A 21,435-nucleotide genomic window follows, 5' to 3' on the forward strand; every position below is an offset into this window, starting at 1 on the left:
TGTATTTTTGTATTAGATTTTGCCTATGATGAAAGAAATCTCTAATGTATATTTATGTACTCTGAACATATTTATGATTTGACATACTTTGGAGGCATGGTCTAATGTAATATATGTAACCCTGTGGTTAAAATATTTAAGATTTTTTTTAATTAGGTTAGGTGTCTTTTTGATTTTAACACATGATAGCTAAGTATTTGACCAAGTGAAGAAGGATTTCAGATGTTACAGAAAAGTAGGAATTTATTGTTGCATACTGAACAAGTCATTTATAGAATTTCCACTTTTTTACTTTTGCCATCTAAAAGGACAGCGCATAGCTGATTTCTAAAATACACACGTGTGTATTTCTTTGCTGTATAACTTTCCTAGTCAGTTGCTTCCTTAAGCAAATTGTAGTGGTAAGTATACAAATATGGCTCTGCACCCATGAAGATACACATTCATAGTCATGATGTACTGTTTGGTATAATTTTTTAGAATCCTGTTGGTGGTATATTTTGTAGAAAAAAAAAATGGTTAAGCTCAAATCATCCTAAGAAGACACATAGTAGAGGGAGGAGACTTAGAAGCTAGGAAGAGGAAATCCAGAAAGAGAAAAAGACAGCGGGGGGTGGGGGGAGCAGGAGGATGGAAAGTCCGTCCATAGAAGATGTGCCCCTTCTTCTATAAAGTGTAAATCACTCAGTGCATTGTACTTGGCTTTCTTGTGAAAACTAGTAAGGGGGCTGAGTTGTAGCTTCTAGTTGCCTGGGAGTATTATGACCTGAGTGAGCTCTAGGTTACACTTTCTCCAATCACAGGCCAGTGGTTCACAAATTCTAGTTTTACGAATCAGCCCTCTTTTGAGAATCTGATTCAGGAGGTACTAGATAGGGCTTAGGAAGGCATTTTTAACAAGCTCCTAAAAATGATGCTAATTCAGGTGGTCTAAATTAGAGAAACGCTGCCCTAGGTTATCATCTTTTGTTAAGTATTTTATAAAGCTGAGAGATGAGACCAACAGGAACAGAATTCTATAGCAAGGCTGTGCTCCTAGAGTATATTATCGTGGGGCCACTGAGGAAATGCTTCTAACCAATTGGCTTTCTAAACTAGGATATTCCTGAGCTGAGTTTTATTTTTTTATTTTTTTTTTAAGATTTTATTTCTTCATTTGAAAGAGAGCGCACAAGCAGGGGGAGAGGCAGAGGGAGAGGAAGAAGCAGACTCCCTGCTGAGCTGGGAGCCCCACGGACTCAATCCCAGGAACTGGAGATCATGACTTGAGCTGAAGGCAGATGCTTAACCATTTGAACCACCTAGGTGCCCTGTGAGCTGAGTTTTAAAGAAGGATGTCGTCAGGTGAAAATGGACTAAATGAGATTTGAATTAGGCAGAGGTCCAACCTAGAACCTTGAAATTCCGTAAATTAAGGGTGGGGAGCAGGGAGCAATGGAAAACAAAGTAGATTTGCATTTTGCCTTTAAATCCCTAGTGACTGAAAGGGGAAGGACAAGAAGATTGTAAAACCACATAGAATCATTAGGAGTTCTAGAAATCAAAGCAGCAAATGGTGGTTTGAAAATATTTGGTTAAATGTTTTCACTGTAACAATTTGCATTTCAGAAGGACTTGGACAAAACACTTATGGAAGAAATGTGGAAAGAGTAAGGGCTTGACGTGAGTCTCAGATATTCTGCATGGTACCTAACACCTGTGTGTCCAAGATGGCCTGTTAAGGTTTGGCTACATAAGCATAAATGTGTCTAATTCCCTGAAGACACCGTAAAGGGGGTTTGTACTTGGGGTTTTTAGTAGGTCAGTTTCTATCTTTGATGGTTAAATGTATTATGAACCAAACCATCAGAAATCATGACAGCTTCATTTCACTTCTATCTACCAAAGCAGGGCTGGGGGTAGGGATGAAGGACAAAAAAATGTACCATCTGCAGACCTGTCATCACACTCAAAGTGTAAAATTAGCATTTCTCCTTTTAAAATATAATCTTCGTGAGAAGAGGGAGCCTGCCACATAAGGGGCATTCAGTAATTATTATATGGATGAATTAATATCCATAGAAAGTGTTCTGTGCATCATAGATGCATAGACCAGAGCCTTAACATTGCCCCTTATTTTTAAGAGCTCTGGAAGCCTTAACTGTTTGAGTTAAAAAAAAAAAGTTTTTATCAGATAGATGCCCCGAAGATGTTATTTGATGGTTGATTTCCAGTGGTTCTTGTTTTTTAAATATATGAAAATGGATGACAATGAAGCCTGTTTGGAATTTGGGCCTCATGATTATGGTGGTGGTTAACGCCCAGCACAAACCTGTGAGCCTGCCTAGTGAGAGAGCGGGTGAGAGGAGTCCGCCTTGCCTCACTTTGGTCTGAAAGGCCGCGGGCTGCTGCCAGTGTGGTTTGGGGAGGACGGGTTGTGCCCGAGGTTGTGCAAGACCCGAATTAACGGACACTGGAAGCTTCAGGATTGGTGCCAAATTCTCTTTCCACGGGATTTTTCTCAAAAGGGAAAGTACTGTGTTGCATGAAATTAGTCGTTCTCTTTATACTAGTGTTTGTCATGTATACCGTGACATTAATTCTTCGAAAAGGTGACTGAAAAGTAACATTATGTTGGGCTGAGGGAGTAGTGTGAAGAGGCGCGGCGGTGACGGCGAGAACTGCCATAAATCTTATTTCTCTTTCCTTCTACAACAGCTCTTATTTTATATTGAGCGACCAAAAGCGCAGAGGCCGTCGCCTTGACTGACTCCTGGCCGTTTGAAAACGCCAGTTTCCCTACGCCCTTTCCTATTCTGTCAGAAAACTCGAGGCGCGCCCGCCCAGCGGAGTTCCAGCCTTTGTCCCCTTCTGCTCCCCATTGGCTGGGGGCGCCGAGGCTCCGCCTCCTTCCGTCGTGGCGGGGGCCCTCAACGGGAGGGAGGGGCTTTGTGACGCACGGCCCGGCGTCCGCAGGGGTATAAAGGCCCCCGCTGGGCGCGCCCGCTCCTACAGGAGCCGCCGGCAAGGGGGCAACGAGGAAGCTCTTTAGAGCATAGCCGGAAAGAAGGTGGGGCGAGTCTGGCGTAAAGGCCCCCCCCACCCTGCGGCGCCGGAGGCAGTTAGGCCCTCGGGGCGCCTCGCGCGGTGGGCTCAGTGGACGGTTCTTCCAGTGTTGGGGAAGGCGGAGGGCCTCCGGAGTGGGAGGCCGGTAGGGAAGGGCAGGCCCACACCGGCGAGTGTGGCGGAGCTCCCGGATCCCAGGCGAAGGGTCTGCCACCTGCGCCTCCTGAGCTAGTGGACGCGGTACCGGGACGCCCGCTCTCCCCCATTTCACTGCCCTTGCCACCAAACAAATCCAACGGCAGACCAAGTACAGATCCCAGCGTAGGTCTTGAGGGAATGAGTGGTTGTGTACTGTTGGACGTTTCCAACCAGCCCCCACTGGTGCGTCCTCAGCCTCCAGCACCGTTGTCCTGCTCAGGCGTTAGCCCTGGGGGAGTGGGTGAAATGGAAGTTAACGGTTCAGCGCGGGGGCTTCGGGGGTCGTAAAACTTGTTTTTGACAATCTTTAAAGGAGAGATGTGGGAAGAATTACGCAGTCACTTTTAAGCCATCTTCAACGTAGGTGTGTGAGAGTACCCGTTGATGTAGTCATGCTTGGTGTCCCAGGATTTCTCAACTTGCTCAGGACTGTTCTCTGCATGGGACTGTGTTGTAGGATGCTCGGCATCCCAGGTCCCAGGGCACAGAAAGGCCCCGCACCGGCCCAGTCTGGTGTGGGTGGGGGCGCGGCTACCACCTGCGCTGAAGAACCAATAGGATCACTGCATGGCCATTCTCGCCACCGTTGGTCGCATCAACTGCTAACTGCCTGCAGAAAAGGGTGTTTTGGTAGCTCCATCATGGCTATTAGTAAGCCACTTACCCGAACACGACTATCTGCTCTCACTGGAGTGCAAAGTGTGTACTTGAAAAAATGATATACGTATACACACACACACACACACACACAAATATAGTGTAAGTATATATGTGGATCATACATACAATTACTGCCTATGTCCCTTGACGTTTAGCATGTGGACTTGCCAAAGCTGCTCCAGTAGTTTTTTAAAGATGGTTAAATTTTGTAAAGGTCCCATTGACTTATACTCTAAGAGTAGGTTTTCATTAAAGGATTCAATACATTTAATTATATTCTCAAAGGTTTTGCTTTGGCCAATAGAGATTCATTTTTTCCCTGACCTTTGGGAAGATGAAATGCACTTTTAAATATTCAGCATTTTGCTATGACACATTACTTTTTATTAGAGGTTGGCTTTGACAATTACTATGACTAAACTGTGCAACTTATCCCCATGAAACTCATTACTCTCTTTACTGTAGGGATGTTGTTGACATGATTCGTTATCTCGCACTATTCTCCCCTTTATGAGGACTCGTAGGCGAAATTTCTCCTGGGTCTCCGTGTTCAGAGTACTTGTGATTCTCCCAGGCAACTGATTTTTTTTTTCCTTAAATCTCAGGAAACATGAATCATTTAACCAACTGTTTCCTATTTTGTATGTCTGGTAGCTCAGGGGCCGATATGACACCCCATCTCTATCAAAGGGTAGGGCTTATGGCTTGTAGTGGGATACTAACCTTACCTGTAGCTTCATCATATTTTCCTAACATAATTTTGCCCTTACCACTGAACTCATTTCCTTAAATACTTAATTTTGTTCTTTACATGTATTTATAAACCTCCTTAAATCATTTTCTACAATGAAACAACACACACACAGTTTAGAATGGCAACCTCTGCGACTCTTGAGCATTGCAGGTGAGACTATGCACTACCCTTGGTAGCACTTAAAATCCAGAAAGGCAGGAGGAGGGGCAGAGAGAGGAAAACAGGGGCAGAGGTTAAGGGAGGATATGAGGGAAGAAAGGCATATGGCGGTGGGTGGTATGATACCACAAGTAACATCCCTATTCTGATTAATGTTAAAGCAAAATTAAATTTAAAGCTAAAAATTGTATACTGAAAGCTGATCGATGTGCCAGGGATAGATTTAGAAATACGAGGAAAAAGACAGTTTCTTGTAGAAAAACCCAATTCTACATTTCTATTTGATGAAGGCATAGAAAAGCCAGTGCCCAGGTAGTTTGGAAGGATCTTGTTTAGACACAGACACATGAGCTTGATTCATCTGTCTTGAAATTGTACTGTATAAAATATTTACTGAATTTCGCAGGAACAAGTTTGGTTGTTTGATTTTTCCTTCTTTGTTTTTAATATAATCCTAGAGTTCTTGGCAGGGCTTTCCCCATGGGTTTCTTTAATAGTACCATATTGCTCATCTGCACATAATAAGCTATTGGTTGTGTGTGTGTGTGTGTGTGTGTGTGTGTGTGTGTGTGTGTGAGGAATTAGCCCATTTTTGCTAGAATAAATGCCTAGAGATTAAACTCAAGCTAATAATTTCAGTAGGACATAGGTCTATTCTAAGAAACTATAGTTAACTCATGAACATTTTAATAAAAAACATATAAGACTTTGTTTTTCTTCATTATAGTTGAGATTACAGACATCCTGCCAAAATGATTTCTTCAAAGCCCAGACTTGTCGTACCTTATGGCCTCAAGACTCTGCTTGAAGGAGTCAGCAGGGCCGTTCTCAAAACCAACCCGCCAAACATCACCCAGTTCGCAGCAGTTTACTTTAAAGAACTTATTGTGTTTAGAGAAGGTTTGTTATTCCTTTAGATTATATATTTGTTGCTTTGAAAAGGAAGGCATTTTAAATTGGGCATTTTATGTATCTAATTTCCTGTATTTATTCCTTCAGGGAATACTTCTCTGGATATAAAAGATCTTGTTAAACAATTTCATCAGATTAAAGGTAAGTACAAGTGGTAACAGTTCAATAATACAGTGCATCATTGTTACCATACATTTAAGCTGAAGAAGGATGCCCATAAATATTTTCTGTTTAATCTCACTGATGTTTGTTAAAAATAAGCCATCAGTGTGATTATTTATTTGATCCATTTTTTAAAAAATCTGGAGATAGTTTGGAGGATTTTAAATCTTTAAAAAACAAATATAGGAAAAACTCATCTCCTGCAAACCATTTGGTACAATGAGACCTCGAACAGTGTGGATAAGCTATGATTCAAACCCTTTGTAATGTCCCCATCTTTAAGGAAGTACACTGAACTTTGAAGAAAATGAAGACTCAAATTATAATGAGTTACACTACCTAGGAAAGTTGTATAAACATTCTTCTTGGAAGATTTTTTTTTTTTTATTAAACAAAGAAACATCCTTTTTTCTTTTTTCCTCCCTGTGATAGGTTAACTGCAGTCCAGTTGGAGGGCAGGAGATCAATTAGGGGTTACTGACCATCTTGTCTGTTCCAAGAGTCTCTAGATAGTGAAGAGAAGTTTTTCCTAGAAAATGGTCTTCTCCAGCCCATCTCTGTGGCCTAGGGCCATCCCTCTGCTTAGAAAAGAAGTTGTGTTTTATGTGTATATGTGTAAACGCCTATGTGAACATGACAACATGAAATTGCATTGACGGAAGAGACAGGGAAAAAGAGAAAGGCAGAGTTTACATGATGGGAAGATCAAAGTAAAGGGATAAATTGGTCATCCCAGGGACAGGCATCCACATCTAAAAGAATGGTAACAAGAAGCTTTTGGCAGAATTTTGTGGAGAAAACAGAGACTCATGGTCAGTGAGGGAAATAAGGAAATAATTTTTGCCTCATTGGCTGGCCAATATTTTGGCATGACTGTAGAGAAAGAAAAGGTAGGATCAGTGAGGTTGAGCCACGTTTATACTCTGCCAGTTTGGTGATGCCAGTACATAGTCAAGCTAGGGAGAAGTCAGGAGTAGAACCTAGGACAATGTAAAAATTGAGGATTTGGATATGCAGTGAAAGACATACCCAAAACAGAAAACAAGACTAAAATGAGCAAGAGTCAGCATTTGAAGGGAGAGTGAAGCGCTGTCGTTCAGGAATATTTTACTCTCTAGTCTGACTGCTTCCCTGCAGGGTCCTGATGGCATTCTCAGCTTACCACGGGACTTAGGTCTGGGATTTGCTTGCCACCAGCGGGATATACAGACAAGTGCTAGAACACTGACCATTCTCCCCTTCCCTATTAGGTTGGTTTCCCAAGAAGTCAAGGTAATCATGGGCTTGTGCTCATGCCCTCTACACCAGGAGCTGTGTTTGAGAGGCCCGGGAGTGAGCAGGCTTCCCATGTTTGAGAATGGTGGTAAAGTTGGTGAATCGTTATGGGGGGAGGTAACTCAGGAACTTACCCACCATTCAACTTAGCAAGTGGACTAAACTAATGTGGATTAGTTTAATTAACAGACTGAACTAGTGGAACAGCTATACTTCCGATGGAGGGAATAAGAGGGAGATACTTTTCTTCTCCGGTAACTGCGGATACCAAGGCAATTTATATAACGTGCAGATAATCCTAAAAGTGAGCTCCCGTATGGTTGTAGATATAGATTGCTCTTTGGTAGTAGAGTAGGAATGAACGTTGCTTGTTCTAGTTTACTGGGGAGATGGGAAGGTAACATGAAAGTATGACCAGATGACCAGAAAATAGAGTTCTTTGTTACTGTCTAATACCAGTTTGGCTCATTTATCTGCCTTTTATTGTCATATCAACTGGTTTCTTATTGGCAAACAGTGTCCATTAACTTAGGTCCTATCAGAGAGACTGCACAAGTCCCATCTACATCCAGGAAAGCATCACTCTGGGCTAAAGAGGGACTGTGTAGGGATGTACACCATAAGATTTCCATTTGGTAGGGCTTCTCCTCCCCTGAATGACATCCTCCTATCTTCTAACTGGTTTAATTCCTCAACTGCTATTCCTGTGGGAGTGCCAAGCACATTTGGCTGCATGGTGGTTCGGTTCTCTACAATAAAAATGTGGAAAGAACAGGTGGCATCTTTTGCTTCCTCTAAATACACTTCCCTTATGTGGATCCCTGTGTTAGGTATGGATGGTGGCACCTTTAATACCCTACATGCTCTGTTGGTCCCAGGGATTGTGGCTCACCCAGGCTTTCCGTGATTTGCAATATGGGAACATGGACCATTCTTTGAAGACTATGTCTGCTGACTCTTATTCTGGTCTTTCGGTCTCTTCAGCATGAGGCGAGGTCAACCCAAAGGCAGCATCAGGTATTAGCACTTGGTAATGTGGGGCAAAGGCTCACTCGCATCCCTGGTGCCCTGGTCCCCACTCATCTCCCGGCTATCAGATGTGAGCATGAAAGACAATTTGTTTTATGTCCACAGTACATCCCTGCACATATCATTTTTTTTATTTGAACACTTCATCCTGGATTTTTCTTGGAATGAAGCCCATTTTTGGTAGGCTTCTTTATAGGACCAGTAGTGTTTACCCCTCTCCCCAGTGCCTTTAAAAATTCATGTAAACTCAGATGATGGAAGAGGGAGGAGGAAAAGAACCAGACCCGAGAGCAAAATTTTCTTACTTCTGTTCTCTCATCGCTTCCCTCATTTTCCAGAGCCTAGGAATTTTGGGGTGGCCCTGGCTCTGTCCAGGCCTCCCCTGTGGCTTTTGACCCACATTATGCCCATTTCCAAAGCAGCTCATGCTGTGAAACACTTCCTGGTTTAATTCTGCAATTGGATGAACCAGATCTCACTATCAGATGAATCAGAGAAAGTGCCCCCATTTTTCAGTCTTCTCAGGAGAGTTTCTTCATTAATAGCACTGAACCATTAATTGAGGGGATTTTAGAAACTCAGGTGATCTTTTAAGGCAAAAGAGTTGTCTCTTAAGTTCTACCACTTACTATGTCACAGGTAGGAAATGAAGGGAAAGAGGAATGGAATTACCGAGTACAGGCATACGTTGGAGATTGTGGGTTCTGGTCCAGACCACCACAATAAAGCAAATATTGCAGTAAAGCCAGTTAAATGAACTCTTTTGGCTTCCCAGTGCACATAGAAGTTATGTTTATACCATACTGTAGTCTACTAAATGCGCAATATTATGTTTAAAAAAAAGGTGTATGTATCAATTTTAAAAAATACTTTATTGCTAAAAAAATGCTAACTACCATCTGAGCTTCCAGAGAGATGCCTTGATGTTGGTGGCTGCTGACTGATCAGGGTGGTGGTTGCTGGTGGTTGGGGTGTCTGTGGCAATTTCTTAAAATAAGACATCAGTGAAGTTCGCTGCACCGAATGACGCTTCCTTTCAGGAACGATTTCTCTGTAGCATGAATGTTGTTTGACAGCATTTACACACAAAACTTCTTTCAAAATTAGAGTCAATCTCAACCCTGCTGCTGCTTGATCAACTAAGTTTATAGAATACTGTACATTCTTTGTTGTCATTTCAACAGTCTTCACAACATCTCCACCAGGATTGTAGATTCCATCTCAAGAAAGGACTTTCCTTGCTCATCCATAAGAAGCAACTCCTCATCTGTTCAAGTTTGATCGTGAGCTTGCAGCAAAGCAGTGCCATCCTCAGGCTCCGCTCCCAGTTCTAGTTCTCTTGCTGTTTCCACCACATCTGCAGGGATTCCTCCACTGAAGTCTGGAACCCCTCAAAGTCATCCATGGGGCTGGAATCAACTTCTTACTTTAACTCCTGTTAATGTTGATATTTTGACCTCATCCCATGAATCACAAATGTTTTTAATGGCATCTTAAGAGTGGTGAATCCTTTCCAGAAGGTTTCATCTGACTTCACCCAGATCCATCCAAGGAATCATCTTTTACAATGATAACCTTACAAAACGTGTTTCTTAAATAACGAGACTTGAAAGTTGAAATTACTTCTTGATTCATGGACTGCAGTACAATATATTAGCAGGCATGAAACCACATTCAGCTCATTGTACCACTCCATCAGAGCTCTTGGGGTGACCAGGTGTATTGTCAATGAATAGTAATATTTTGAAAGGAATCTTTTTTTCTGAGCAGCAGGTCTCAACAGTGGGCTTAAACTACTCAGTAAATTGTAGTGTAAACAGACATGATGTCTTCTAAGCTTTGTTGTTCCATTTCTAGAGCACAGGCAGAGTAGATATAGCATAATTCTTAAGAGCCCTAGGGTTATCAGAATGGCAAAGGAGCTTTGGCTTCAACTTAAAGTCACCAGCTGCAGTAGCCCCTAACAAGAGAGGCAGCCTGTCCTTTGAAGCTTTGAAGCCAGGCATTGACTGCTCCTCTCTAGCTGTCCAAGTCCTAGATGGCATCTTCTAATATAAGAATGTTTCATCTACATTGAAAATCTATTGTTTGGTGTAATCACCTTCATTAATGATCCCAGAGCTTCTGAATCACTGGCTGCAGCTTCTCCATCAGCACTTGGTGCTTCACCTTGCACTTTGATGTCATGGAGGCGGCTTCTTTCCTTAAACCTCATGAACCACCCTCTCCCAGCTTCAGACTTTTCTCCTGCAGCTTCCTCACCTCTCTCAGCCTTCCCAGAATTGAAGAGAGTCAAGGCCTAGCTCTGGATTAGGCTTTGGCTTAAGGGAATGTTGTGGCTGGTTTGATCTTCTATCCACACCATTCAAACCTTCTCCATCTCAGCAATAAGGCTGTTTTGCTTATCATTTGTGTGTTCACTGGGTTAGCACTTTCAATTTCCTTTAAGAACTTTTCCTTTGCATTCATGACTTGTCTAACTGGTTGGCAGAAGAGGCCTAGCTTTCGGCCTCAGTTTTCAAATGCCTTCCTCATTAAGCTTAATCACTTCTAGCTTTTGATTTAATGTGCGAGCCACGTGGCTCTTCCTTTCACTTGAACATTTAGAGGCCATTATAGGGTTATCGACTGGCCTAATTTCAATATTGTTGTGTCTCTGGGAATTAGGCCCTAAGGGAGGGAGACAGACGGGGGAACAGCCAGTTATTCGTGCTTGACATAGGGCTGCCACAAACCTTCAATTTGTAAAAAATACAGTATTTGTGAAGTGAAATAAAGTGAAATGCAGTAAAATGAGATATTTTGTCCTAGATACTTACAAAATATTTCATTATTTAAGGCAACTTCATAAGTAGGTGACATCATTGCAATTTTACTTAAGAGAAATCTGATGCTTGGGCATGATTAAAAAACTTGTAAGCTTCCAAATATTAATTGGTAGGGTTAGGATCGAAACTTAGATCTTCCTAGCAGCGTAACTCATGCTCTTTCCATAGTAAATAACATTCTATGATTCCTCTGGAAAAACTTGAAATTCTTGAACTGAAAGAGTAAAGAAGAATTTTAGCTCCCTTTCCCCATAGTGTCTCCTCCTCTTTCACTTCTTCTCTCCGGTCACCTTCTTGTGTAGAACCCGAAGCCAGATTGTGCTAGGTTGTGCTAGTTCACTTTTTCACCACTCAGTGAGGGTAGGACAGTGGTTTCCCCATGCAGACGAGATCTCAACACCATCCCCTTCCATCCCCCTCAGCTTAACCGAGTCTAGTTTCTAGTATCAGCCCTGTCCCGTTTCCAACAAAGGCAGGAAATAGCTAACTCTTTGGAAAAATCAAGAAGGTCTAGCCCAACTGAGTTAACCTGTTAACTTTTCTTTTTTTTTTTTAAAGATTTTATTAAAAAAAAAAGATTTTATTTATTTGAGAGAGACAGATAGTGACAGAGAGAGAAAGAAAGAGCACAAGCTGGGAGGAGAGGGAGAAGCAGGCTCCTGCTGAGCAGGGAGCCCGATGCGGGACTCGATCCCAGGACCCCTGGGACCATGACCTGAGCCGAAGGCAGACGCTTAACGACCGAGCCACCCAGGCACCCCAAACTGTTAACTTTTCTTACTGATCCTGGACATTCTTGGCTTGGCCATAAATTGTAATTATAATCATGCACTGCTGCTGATCATTGGGCCCAATTTCAATTTCTATGCAGCACCACAGCAGTTATGCATATCATTAAATGTCTTGAGTTATTCATATTAAATATTCATAATGTTTTTAGTTTAATTCTTATGCCAAATTCTATTTTTTTGCATTATTTTCACAGTTGGTTACACATACTTGTGGCTATTCTCTCTTAAGTAAATGAGAAATGTATCAATTTCAGGACAATCTATACTAAATTGTGTGAAGCTCTGGTGCTAGTCTGCACTTTCCTGGGCATTTTGTCAAGTAAGGCTATACTGATTCCCTCAACAGGGATGGGTAGTGTGCCAAAACGATCCTTTTTATTTCTTAAGGTCTCCTATTTGCCTAGGCAGGGTGGTAATTTGTACCAAGGTAAGAATTTCATTAAGTTTAAAAAAGGTTCAAATGATTATCTGGTTGTGATATTGGGAGGGGGATCTGGGTCATTTATGTTTTCCATTGTGGTAAGATTAATCAGTTGGGGAATAGTCCATACGAAAGAAGGCAAATAAATCATGGAACCAGTCAATGGTATAGTCAAGAGGTGGGGTCACATTGGCAGCCTAGGGCAGAAATACAGGGTTCGGATTAAGGGAGGAAGCCGATGTGGCAGACCAGGTAAGTGAGGACAGTGGGGTCAGGGACACTAGGGCGCTGGAGTCAGTATGAGCAGGAAGAACATCTTGGACCGGAGACGGTTAAGTGTAGCTCTTTGCTCGCCAGGAACATTTGCTAGCGCCCTATTGTTCACAAAATCCAAACTCTTCAATGTCACAGGGATATTTTTGAAAAATATTAAACTAGTGTATATTGATTTCAGGTAGCCTCCCATTGTTCCTGTTAGCTCCGTCCATCTCTACCCATTGAAGCATTCATTTGCTTTAGGGGAAATGTGAATAGGAAGTCATTACTCAGTAGTGAGTTTCCAAAGTTCATAGTAAGAAACACTTCGGAGTTTCTCAGGAGCCTGTTTTTGTTGAGAGAAGATTCTCTTGGAATTTCCAGAGCTGACTTTTAAGAGCCAAAGCTACCAGAATCAAGTTTTTATTTTATATATGCCATAGGATATAAGCTCATTTCCTGCTGCAAAGGGAAGGGAAATAGGAAGTCCTTCCTGGTGTGGGACTGTGGTGCCGGGGCGTGGGGAGTGCACACGAAGTGCTAGCTGAGACCGAAAGTGGTTATAAGGAAGGTGGGGAGAATCTCTGACTGGAATGCTCTAAAACCTGACCAAAAGGCTTGTGCTCTGCTTTCCCGGGGGCCTCTCAGAGCAGCTGCATGGTTAGCATGGCTCTGCATTTAGCATAACACATGCTACCTTACGTTCAGCACCTGTGCTGTAATTGTCATGCTCAGACCTGCAGCAAGTGTTGAATAAAAGAATTAAATGTGAAGAGGTAGATTAGAAATCATGGAGAGTCTTTCTCAGATGGGCCACAGATGAGATTTCTGGTGTCCCAGGGCCCGTACGTGGCTGGTAGTTGGTCCAGATGTGTTCCGATAGTCCCGGAGTGCTGACTAGCAGGGAATCGGGCTGGGACAAAGTGACGTTACTCACCCTGCCAGCAGAGAGCTATAGCACATACTGTCCAAGCTGGGGACAAAATAAAAATTGGCAGCTAGGCCTCCGATGCTAAAGAGGACCAAATTAAATTAGGAAGGGCATCTCCCAGGAAATAACAGGCCCATTTTCCACAAAGTGGAAAACCTTAAGTGAATACGGCCACATCAGGGACTAACGCCTAGAGCCCAAGCACTAGGAGCGGGGGCTCTCCTCGAGGCCACCCGAGAGCCAGCAAAGAGCAACGTGGGTCAGAGCCAGAGCTGACTCTAGCATTCAGCTTCCTTCTTTAGAAGTGGGCGAAACTTTGATAAATAGCCCCCAAAGTTTGAATAATTAACCAAAAGAGACTTTAATCTAGAAGGGCTAAATATTTTTAACCTATTATCAAGTAAATTTTGCCATTTGGAGACAAGCATTTTAATGCAAATAGAGCAAGTAATGCGTTCTGACAAATCTGTCATAAATTTTGATCCCCTTCCAAGACCAGACCGTGCAAAGCTTTCTGTGATCTGAATCTCTCCTCCCTTTGCCGCCATCTCTCTCTGCACCAGCCAGACAGCTTGTCATCGCCTGGTTTCTGACTTCTGCTACTTCCCTCTCCAGGAGTCGCTCCGCACCTTTCAAATCCCACCTATCCGTAAAGTCCAATTCACTATTTCACTTTACAAATTTTTCAATTCTACCCATTGCCAGATGCTGTGCTAGGGGAAAGTCAGTGCAGGAAGAGATCTTTCACTCTCAGCTATGATGGAGGGGCTGCTATCACACTTAGCTTCCTCTCATCGACCATCATAAAAGCTGGAGCAATTCTGTAAAACAAAGTCCAGTGCCTGGATTCTTGGGAGGAGTTCACGGAAAGTGAGCCCCCTCTTCACCCTAGCAGCATTTCTCAACTTCTTGCACAAGGCAAGCGAGGCCCAGCACAGAGTGGAAGTGGGTGTCTGGGAAGAGAAAATGGAGGGTTTGGGGCTACTACTATGGCTGGGATTTGGGCAACAAAGCATCAGAGAGGGGGTGTTTGCAGAGGAGCCCCCCCAAGTCTACAAAGCCATTTCCTTTGGGTTGCTGGCCAACTCCCGAGCTGCCTGTGTGTGCAGGACAGCTTGACGCTTGGCAGGGAAAAGCTGGTGGGAGACTAGAAACTGAGTGGGGATTTCGGAAGCGGGGTGCTGTTGGGGGTGGTGGGTTTGGGCCCAGCTGACACGAAGAGGCTTGTGAAGCCCTGGCGATGCAGTGAGACCCCAGGAGGGTCAGAGCCGAGGAATAAAGACAGTGTGCGAGGAGTAAGAACCAACCTCAAACACACCCACTTTCTGCTTTTCCTGCCGATGTCATTGTGATACACAGGAAATGCTTCCCCAAGAGAAAAAGCACAGTAGAGCAAGCAGCTGTGAAAGTGGCTGATGAGGGAGGGTGTGGGGCGCAGACAGAGAAGAGGGTTTCACAGCATCTTCCCCGCCCTAGGAGCTCCTCTAGGTAATCCGCTGACGGATCCAGAGGTCTCTTCTTGCCCCTCTTGTCTGGGTCAGTTCGACTTTGGCTGCTGCATTGTCATGCCTCGCCAGCAAGTGCTACCATTTTTAGGTCAGACTACAGGATGTTTCCTAATGTCAAAATATCCTATAGGCCCCGTTTTCCCACTCATTGTTAAATTTTATATACCAGTTGTCTTAAGTTGAGCACTGCCTTTATTAACATGACAGCATTTGTTTCATTAAGCTATTCCATCAGCTGAAGATCAGATCACTTACTGCTCAGATGGAACCCCCCTTCCCAGAACCCTTGGGTTTTGTGTAGAAGTTTAGATCAGGAACTTTTTCCATGGAGGGTTCCAGCTTCCTTCGTTCTAGGCAGAGTCATGGTCTTTCCCCCTGACACGGACCAGCTGAAGGTGGTATCTGACTCCGTTTTGTCACAGTGCTACGTAGTCCCTGATTTCTGAGATGAGCTGAGGTGTCTTCTGAGTGGGTAAGGACAGGGAAGTTTCAGTACCCACTCTAAATCACAGGTGCTGAAATTGGGCAAAACCCTTCTGTGTCCTGACATCTGAAAGTTCAACCTATTACTGCTTTAAAATTGAGGCGGGGGGAATATCTGCTTATTAACCCATCTGGCTTTTTTAGTAGAGAGGTGGTCAGAAGGAACGACACAAGAGAAGAAAGCAGAATGTATGAAAAAACAGGTAGGAACGTCTACAGTTTCCCAAGAACCTACACGGATGGAGAAATCTACGGACACAGATGAGGACAATATTGCTGGGCCACTGTTTATGAACAAAACCACTCAGTTCCCATCAGTTCACTCGGAGGTGCTCCAGGAACCTGAGGAGACACCCGAAGCAGCTCGTGGTTCCAGTTCGAAACCGTCTACCCCTAAGGGGATGACCCCACCCTCATCACCACCTCCAGCAGCCGCGTCACCCGAGTTTGCTTATGTCCCAGCAGACCCAGCTCAGTTTGCTGCTCAGATGTTAGGTAAAGTTGCATCTGTTCATTCTGATCAGTCTGACGTGTTAATGGTGGATGTGGCCACGAGTATGCCTGTGTTTTCCAACGAGGTGCTGAGCTCAGAGGCTGCTGAAGATGCCCGGGCAGCCACTCCTGCGTATTCTGCAGAGGGGGCAGCCTTGCAGGTTCTGAGCCAAACGGCTGTCCATGTAGAGTTGGGTTCTAAACTTAAAGACGATGAGGCTGAACCAGCAGCGGCTTCCTCCTTCCCCTTGCAGGATGAACAAGACCCTCCTGCTTACGATCAAGCTCCCGAGGTCCCTTTGCAGGCCGATATTGAGGTCACCTCATTCGTTCACATATCATCTATCTATAACCAAGAGCCCGTGACTGAAGGAGTTACTTATGTCGAGCAAATACCAGAACACATAGTTATCCCTTTCACTGATCGCGTTGCTTCTCTTAAAGCAAATGAGCCACCACTTAGTCCCATTCCTGTAGCACTCGCCACAGGCGTGTCCGAGAAACCTGTAGGCTCGGTAAAACCGCTGGAGGAGGATGTGAATTGTTCCTCGGTCCATGTGGAGGCAGGAGCAGCCATTCTGCCCCCTAACACCTCTTTGAAAGGCCAGCCTGCACAGTTCCCAGATGCAGAGGGCCCCACCAAAGCAGTAGGCTCTGAAAAACTTCTGCACGTTGAAATGGAGTTCACTGCCCTAGTCCCTGGCAACCCTGGGCAGGGGTCCCCGGGAAGCTCTGCAGCCCAGGAGATGGAGGTCAAACTCATGCTCTCTGGGGAAGCTACCACTGCAGTGCTCTCGGCTGCGCCGGGAAGGGCAGCTGGTGGTACCCCCCCTCCTGTTCCAGAACCCGAACCCAAGCCACAAGGGGAAGCAGCACTTGAACAAGGTTTGATGGAGCCAGGTAAGAAAACCAGATACTTACAAAATTACCAATGACATTTTCAGGTGACCTCTGTATTTCAGGTTAACCACGGACGTGGGCTCCCTCCAGGTTGGTCAAAAGGCTCCATTTTCAATAGCTTGTAAGATGGCAAACCTCTGTAAAGGCCTTGTCGTACTTGAGATTTTACTCTTATGAGAGGAGTGATTTTTAAAGTGACATCACCACAGCTTGGCCTCCCAGTTGGGTCACCTAGCACTTTCGGACAGAGCACACGGAGTGAAAAACCTGAAGAGCCTCCTGTCAGGCCCCAAATCTGTTGCGAACGTGGGCCCAGGGTGTGTTGCTTTGAAATGGCTCACTTGTGAGTGTAACCTCCAACCACACAACGCCCTCCGGAGAGACATGGTGGTGTGTCGCCCCTGCTTTCGCCCTGCAGTGGGAGAGAGCCCTGCAAGCGGGTGCGGGGAGCCCTGGCTCCCTGCTGGGGGGGGGGGGGCGGGTAGGGGGGGGCTCCTGCAGCCGCGGGGGCAGCCCCAGAGCTGGACGGAGCGGACGGCTCGGCCGCACTTCTGTCCCCCGGGTGAGCACAGGGGCTGCGGCAGCTAAGCCGACTGGCCTCCTCCCGTCAGCAACCCCCGTCAGCAACCCCGACGGGGCGGGAACCCCACCGCCTACTGGGCTGCCAGACATCGCCCGGGCTTGCCCGTGACACAGACCTGGCTTGATCTCTCCCTCCCTCCAACTCGGGGACTTAGGTCTGCCCCCCTCTCGCCCCCTCCCTTTGAGGGCTAGATGGAGCCGACCTCCCCGCTCCCTTTTGCAGAAACCCTCTCCACGCTGACTCTTCCCAGAGCTGGAACGGGTCAAGTGTTACCAAAGCAGGTGTTCTGGGATCAAATTCTGTCTGGCAGTGTGACGGGATCTGCACCACTGAAAAGGCTGAGGGCAGCGCTGGGAGCTGGCACGCGGGACGGGCATGCCCCTTGTGGCGGGAGTGGCAGTGGCACCCCAAGTCCCCGCTCCCCAGTGCCTCGCCCTTTTTCTAAAGCACCACGTGGAGATTTCAAACGGAAGACTAGGCTCGTACGTATTTTTTAACTGGCTTGCAGAAGGATCCATTGACTGCATCTGAAGCTATTGAAAACTTACCAACTTAATCATGTGCATAGTGTTCTGTTCTTTACTGGGGAAGAAGAAAAGCTGCACCAGTGATGCGAGGCCCAGTGTTCAAACGGTGAACTCAGTACAATTTGGGCCCCATGCTACTCCTGTCGGGAAGGAGTTTCGCCTCCATCCCATCTTCTGGGACTTAGTTCTCCAAGACAGTACTGTCTTCATTAGGCAAGTCAAACTTGCCATCACAGATGCCTTGGTGTTAAGCAGACGGATGGCACTCCTAGAAGGTTTTTTTTTTCCCCCCTGCAAGAACCCCTCTGGGACCAACCAGCCTCTTACTGCCACCTAGGACCTATGATTTCAAGCCTTGCCTACAGAGGGTGCTCTCTCGGGTTCTGAGTCCTAGATTATGTGATGTTCTGTGTGTGGTGACCAATTAATGTGAGATTATGGGGCCTGTGAAGGGCCAGAGATAACTGATAATGTGACCAAAAGATGACGCCCCGTGCAGACTTTAGTAAAGAAAAAGTCACTATGCAGATGCATTAACATTTTTTCACTGGCTTCACACACACTTCAATTGATTCTTTTGGATCAAGCCCCAAATGTGGATCCTCCACGTCCTGTGTGTGGGCGCTATGGTGGCTACGTCTCAAGCTGGCCGCCCCGGGACCGGCGGCTTCGGATGAGACTGCTGCTTCCGGCACAACCCGAGCGCCCCTGCCACCTGCTGGCACGACCCTGTCCTCACTTTCCAGTGGCAGAGAGCCTCACTTTCACATTACCAAACACGACTGAGCCCTCTCTATAGCACGCTTTATGGCACATGTTACTACCACAGCGGCTTGTTTATATGTAAAGGAAATTTACAAAGACATTTCTGTGCATAGTGCCTGATACAGAGACCAACCTTTAATGCCTGCAAATTTTTTTTTTTTATAGCCATAGCAGCAAGCGAAGCAGGACAACCACCACCATACTCTAACATGTGGACCCTTTATTGTCTAACTGATATGAATCAACAAAGTCGCCCATCACCGCCACCTGCACCTGGGCCTTTCCCCCAAGCAACCCTCTATTTATCTAATCCTAAGGATCCACAGTTTCTGCAGCAGCCACCGAAAGTTACTTCTCCAACTTACGTGATGATGGACGATAGCAAGACGACCAGTGCCCCACCTTTTATTTTAGTAGGCTCGAATGTTCAGGAAGCTCAGGATTGGAAACCTCTTCCTGGACATGCTGTTGTTTCTCAGTCAGATGCCTTGAAGAGATATGCTGCAGTCCAAGTACCCATTGCTGTTCCTGCAGATCAGAAATTCCAGAAACATACCCCAAATCCCCAGAATGGTAGTCCTCCTCCAAGTGGACAAGATGTCCCCAGGCCACAAAGCCCAGTTTTTCTTTCTGTTGCATTCCCAGTAGAAGATGTAGCCAAAAAAGGTTCAGGATCGGGTGACAAACATACTCCCTTTGGAAGTTACGGTATTGCTGGAGAAATAACCGTGACTACTGCCCATGTTCGCAGAGCAGAAACCTAAAAATGGTAGGTAAATTTTCCTACCATAATATGTGGGCCTTAACACACTAGTACTTTGATTTGTTGACCTGGAGATAGAGATATTTATGGAAATTGAATGGAGATGTGCAGAGTCGGGGTTCCCAAGTTCATTACCCCCAATTAATAAGAAATGCACAGTAGGTGCACTGCACCAGGATGACTCACACTGAGGACTTGGGGCCTAAGACACGAACCCATCCACTCAATCACCTTTGAATACCTGGTGGTTCAGCTAGCCCCGTGGAAGATGCTAAAAAGGGATGGCTTTACAAGAAAAAAAGACATTGGGTAGGAACTTTTAATCTAATTGGTAGGTGAAGGGGTGGGTCAGAGCAGGGGCCAGACGTGAGCACTTCGGCCAACTGGAGAGAGAGGTGAGAAGTCAGAGATGCCGTGGAGCACCCTGTCACTGTAGTAGGTTTGTTCCCTTGGAGAGTGAAGATTTACAGCATGGGCAGGTTGGAAACACCCGAAGGAGCCAAAACAACTGGCATTACCTGGATCAGACCCTTTAATCACAAATCATCTTTTAAGTTCTTCGTCCCACCAGTACCCAATGCCCTGTCCTGTGCTCATCCCAACCTTCCCCCTGTGTGTGGCCAGAGCAAGGCCCGGACCTCCCCCTCCATGGGGGGATGGGCTGGAGGGTTCAGGACACCATGCTAAGAATGGTGAGGAGAACAACGCTGACACAGCCCTGCTTTGTTAGGGTGGTCAGGCCCAGATGTCAGCTGACCCCTGAGTCCCAAGAAGGAACCAGCCTTGCAGGGAGCGTACAGACCGGGCCTAGGGCTAGAAAGAGCAGGACTCCGACATGGCAAGGAGGCCAAAATGATGCTGGTGGGGAGGAGCTGGGGACGGCCCCTAAGACGACGCTGGAGCTGTGGGGGGGGGGCATATGATTCAGGGCCCCTAGATCCGTAGGACACGGGGGTTGACAGAAGAATGACAGACCTAGAAGGCGGGAGGAGGTCACTAGAGGAAGCAGGGAGACAAGAAGGTACAATGCAAGGGTCAAACCCACACCCCAGTGAGTTCAGTTACTTCAATGTGTGGGAATTTCACACTGAATATCCGATGGGCAAAAGCTAGATTTCCTTCACAGGCAGGTTCAAGTACTCTAGGGACATTATTTAGGGAGATAACTCCATTATCAAATCTTAGCTCCATATGCCCTTCTCTGCCTTTGTAGAGTTTAAGTGGAATTGTCAGAATGGCTGTTTTCAGCATGAAATGCTGGGACACTTCAGTGCAAATGCACAGACAGCTACATGACTAGATAAGAATTTAGTAATGGGAGGGTAGACCACCCATTTCTGATCTGCCGCTCACTTTACGTGTTCGGTTTTGTGATTAAACAATTCACTGTTTACATTTCTAACAGATGCTGGAAATGATGCCGTTTGAGCCAACGTTCAAGGTGGAGTCTGCCACCGAGCGTACTTTGTCAATAAACTTCATGCAAGCATAAAACCCTGTGCTCTTATTTTGTAACTTAGGACAATCGAATACCAAAGGCCTGTAATCTTTTCAGACAGGTGTAGCCTTTCCCAACTCTGTATGCACCGCCGAAGAAAACATTCCCACTCTACTAGCAGAGCTACTCGGCTTTCTAGGCGGGTCTTCCCACTCGGTGAGTTTGTTTGGCATTCCCGGCAGGCGGCTAGCGGAGCCCTCCCGAGAATACTCACCCAGAGACCACTGGCTCCGGGGTCCTGCGGACGGCAGCACAGGGACTTCTTGGTAAGGACACTCAGTAACTGAGGATCAGATTAAGAAACCACTTTTGGGACGCCTGGGCGACTCAGTCAAGCGTCTGCCTTCGGCTCAAGTCGTGATTCCAGAGTCCTGAGATCGAGCCCCGCATCGGGCTCCCTGCTCAGCATGGAGCCTGCTTCTCCCTCTGCCTGCCACTCCCCCTGCTTGTGCGCGCTCTCACGAATAAAATCTTAAAACAAAAACCACACTTCTTG

General features: G+C 45.7%; 1 protein-coding gene across 8 annotated transcripts; it reads left to right on the forward strand.

Annotated features, from left to right (window-relative positions):
- The first annotated feature begins 2,915 nt into the window (after positions 1 to 2,915).
- On the forward strand, positions 2,916 to 21,234 carry CABYR (calcium binding tyrosine phosphorylation regulated). Of its 8 annotated transcripts, none has more exons than XM_027575864.1 (7): positions 2,934 to 3,049; positions 4,770 to 4,807; positions 5,544 to 5,716; positions 5,816 to 5,869; positions 15,556 to 16,803; positions 18,844 to 19,447; positions 20,847 to 21,233. In XM_027575864.1, exons 3-6 carry the CDS (start codon positions 5,569 to 5,571, stop codon positions 19,440 to 19,442), a joined length of 2,049 nt encoding a protein of 682 aa, XP_027431665.1. In that variant the 5' UTR covers positions 2,934 to 3,049; positions 4,770 to 4,807; positions 5,544 to 5,568; the 3' UTR covers positions 19,443 to 19,447; positions 20,847 to 21,233. The 8 variants fall into 8 exon arrangements, with proteins under 8 accessions (XP_027431664.1, XP_027431672.1, XP_027431670.1 ...); XM_027575866.1 differs by lacking the exon at positions 2,934 to 3,049 and adding an exon at positions 3,099 to 3,426 and having other exon boundaries at positions 20,847 to 21,234; XM_027575865.1 differs by lacking the exon at positions 2,934 to 3,049 and adding an exon at positions 3,099 to 3,366.
- Positions 21,235 to 21,435: the final 201 nt, after the last annotated feature.

Source organism: Zalophus californianus, chromosome 14 (genome assembly GCF_009762305.2).
Source record: "Zalophus californianus isolate mZalCal1 chromosome 14, mZalCal1.pri.v2, whole genome shotgun sequence".
Taxonomy (NCBI): Eukaryota; Metazoa; Chordata; class Mammalia; order Carnivora; family Otariidae; genus Zalophus; species Zalophus californianus.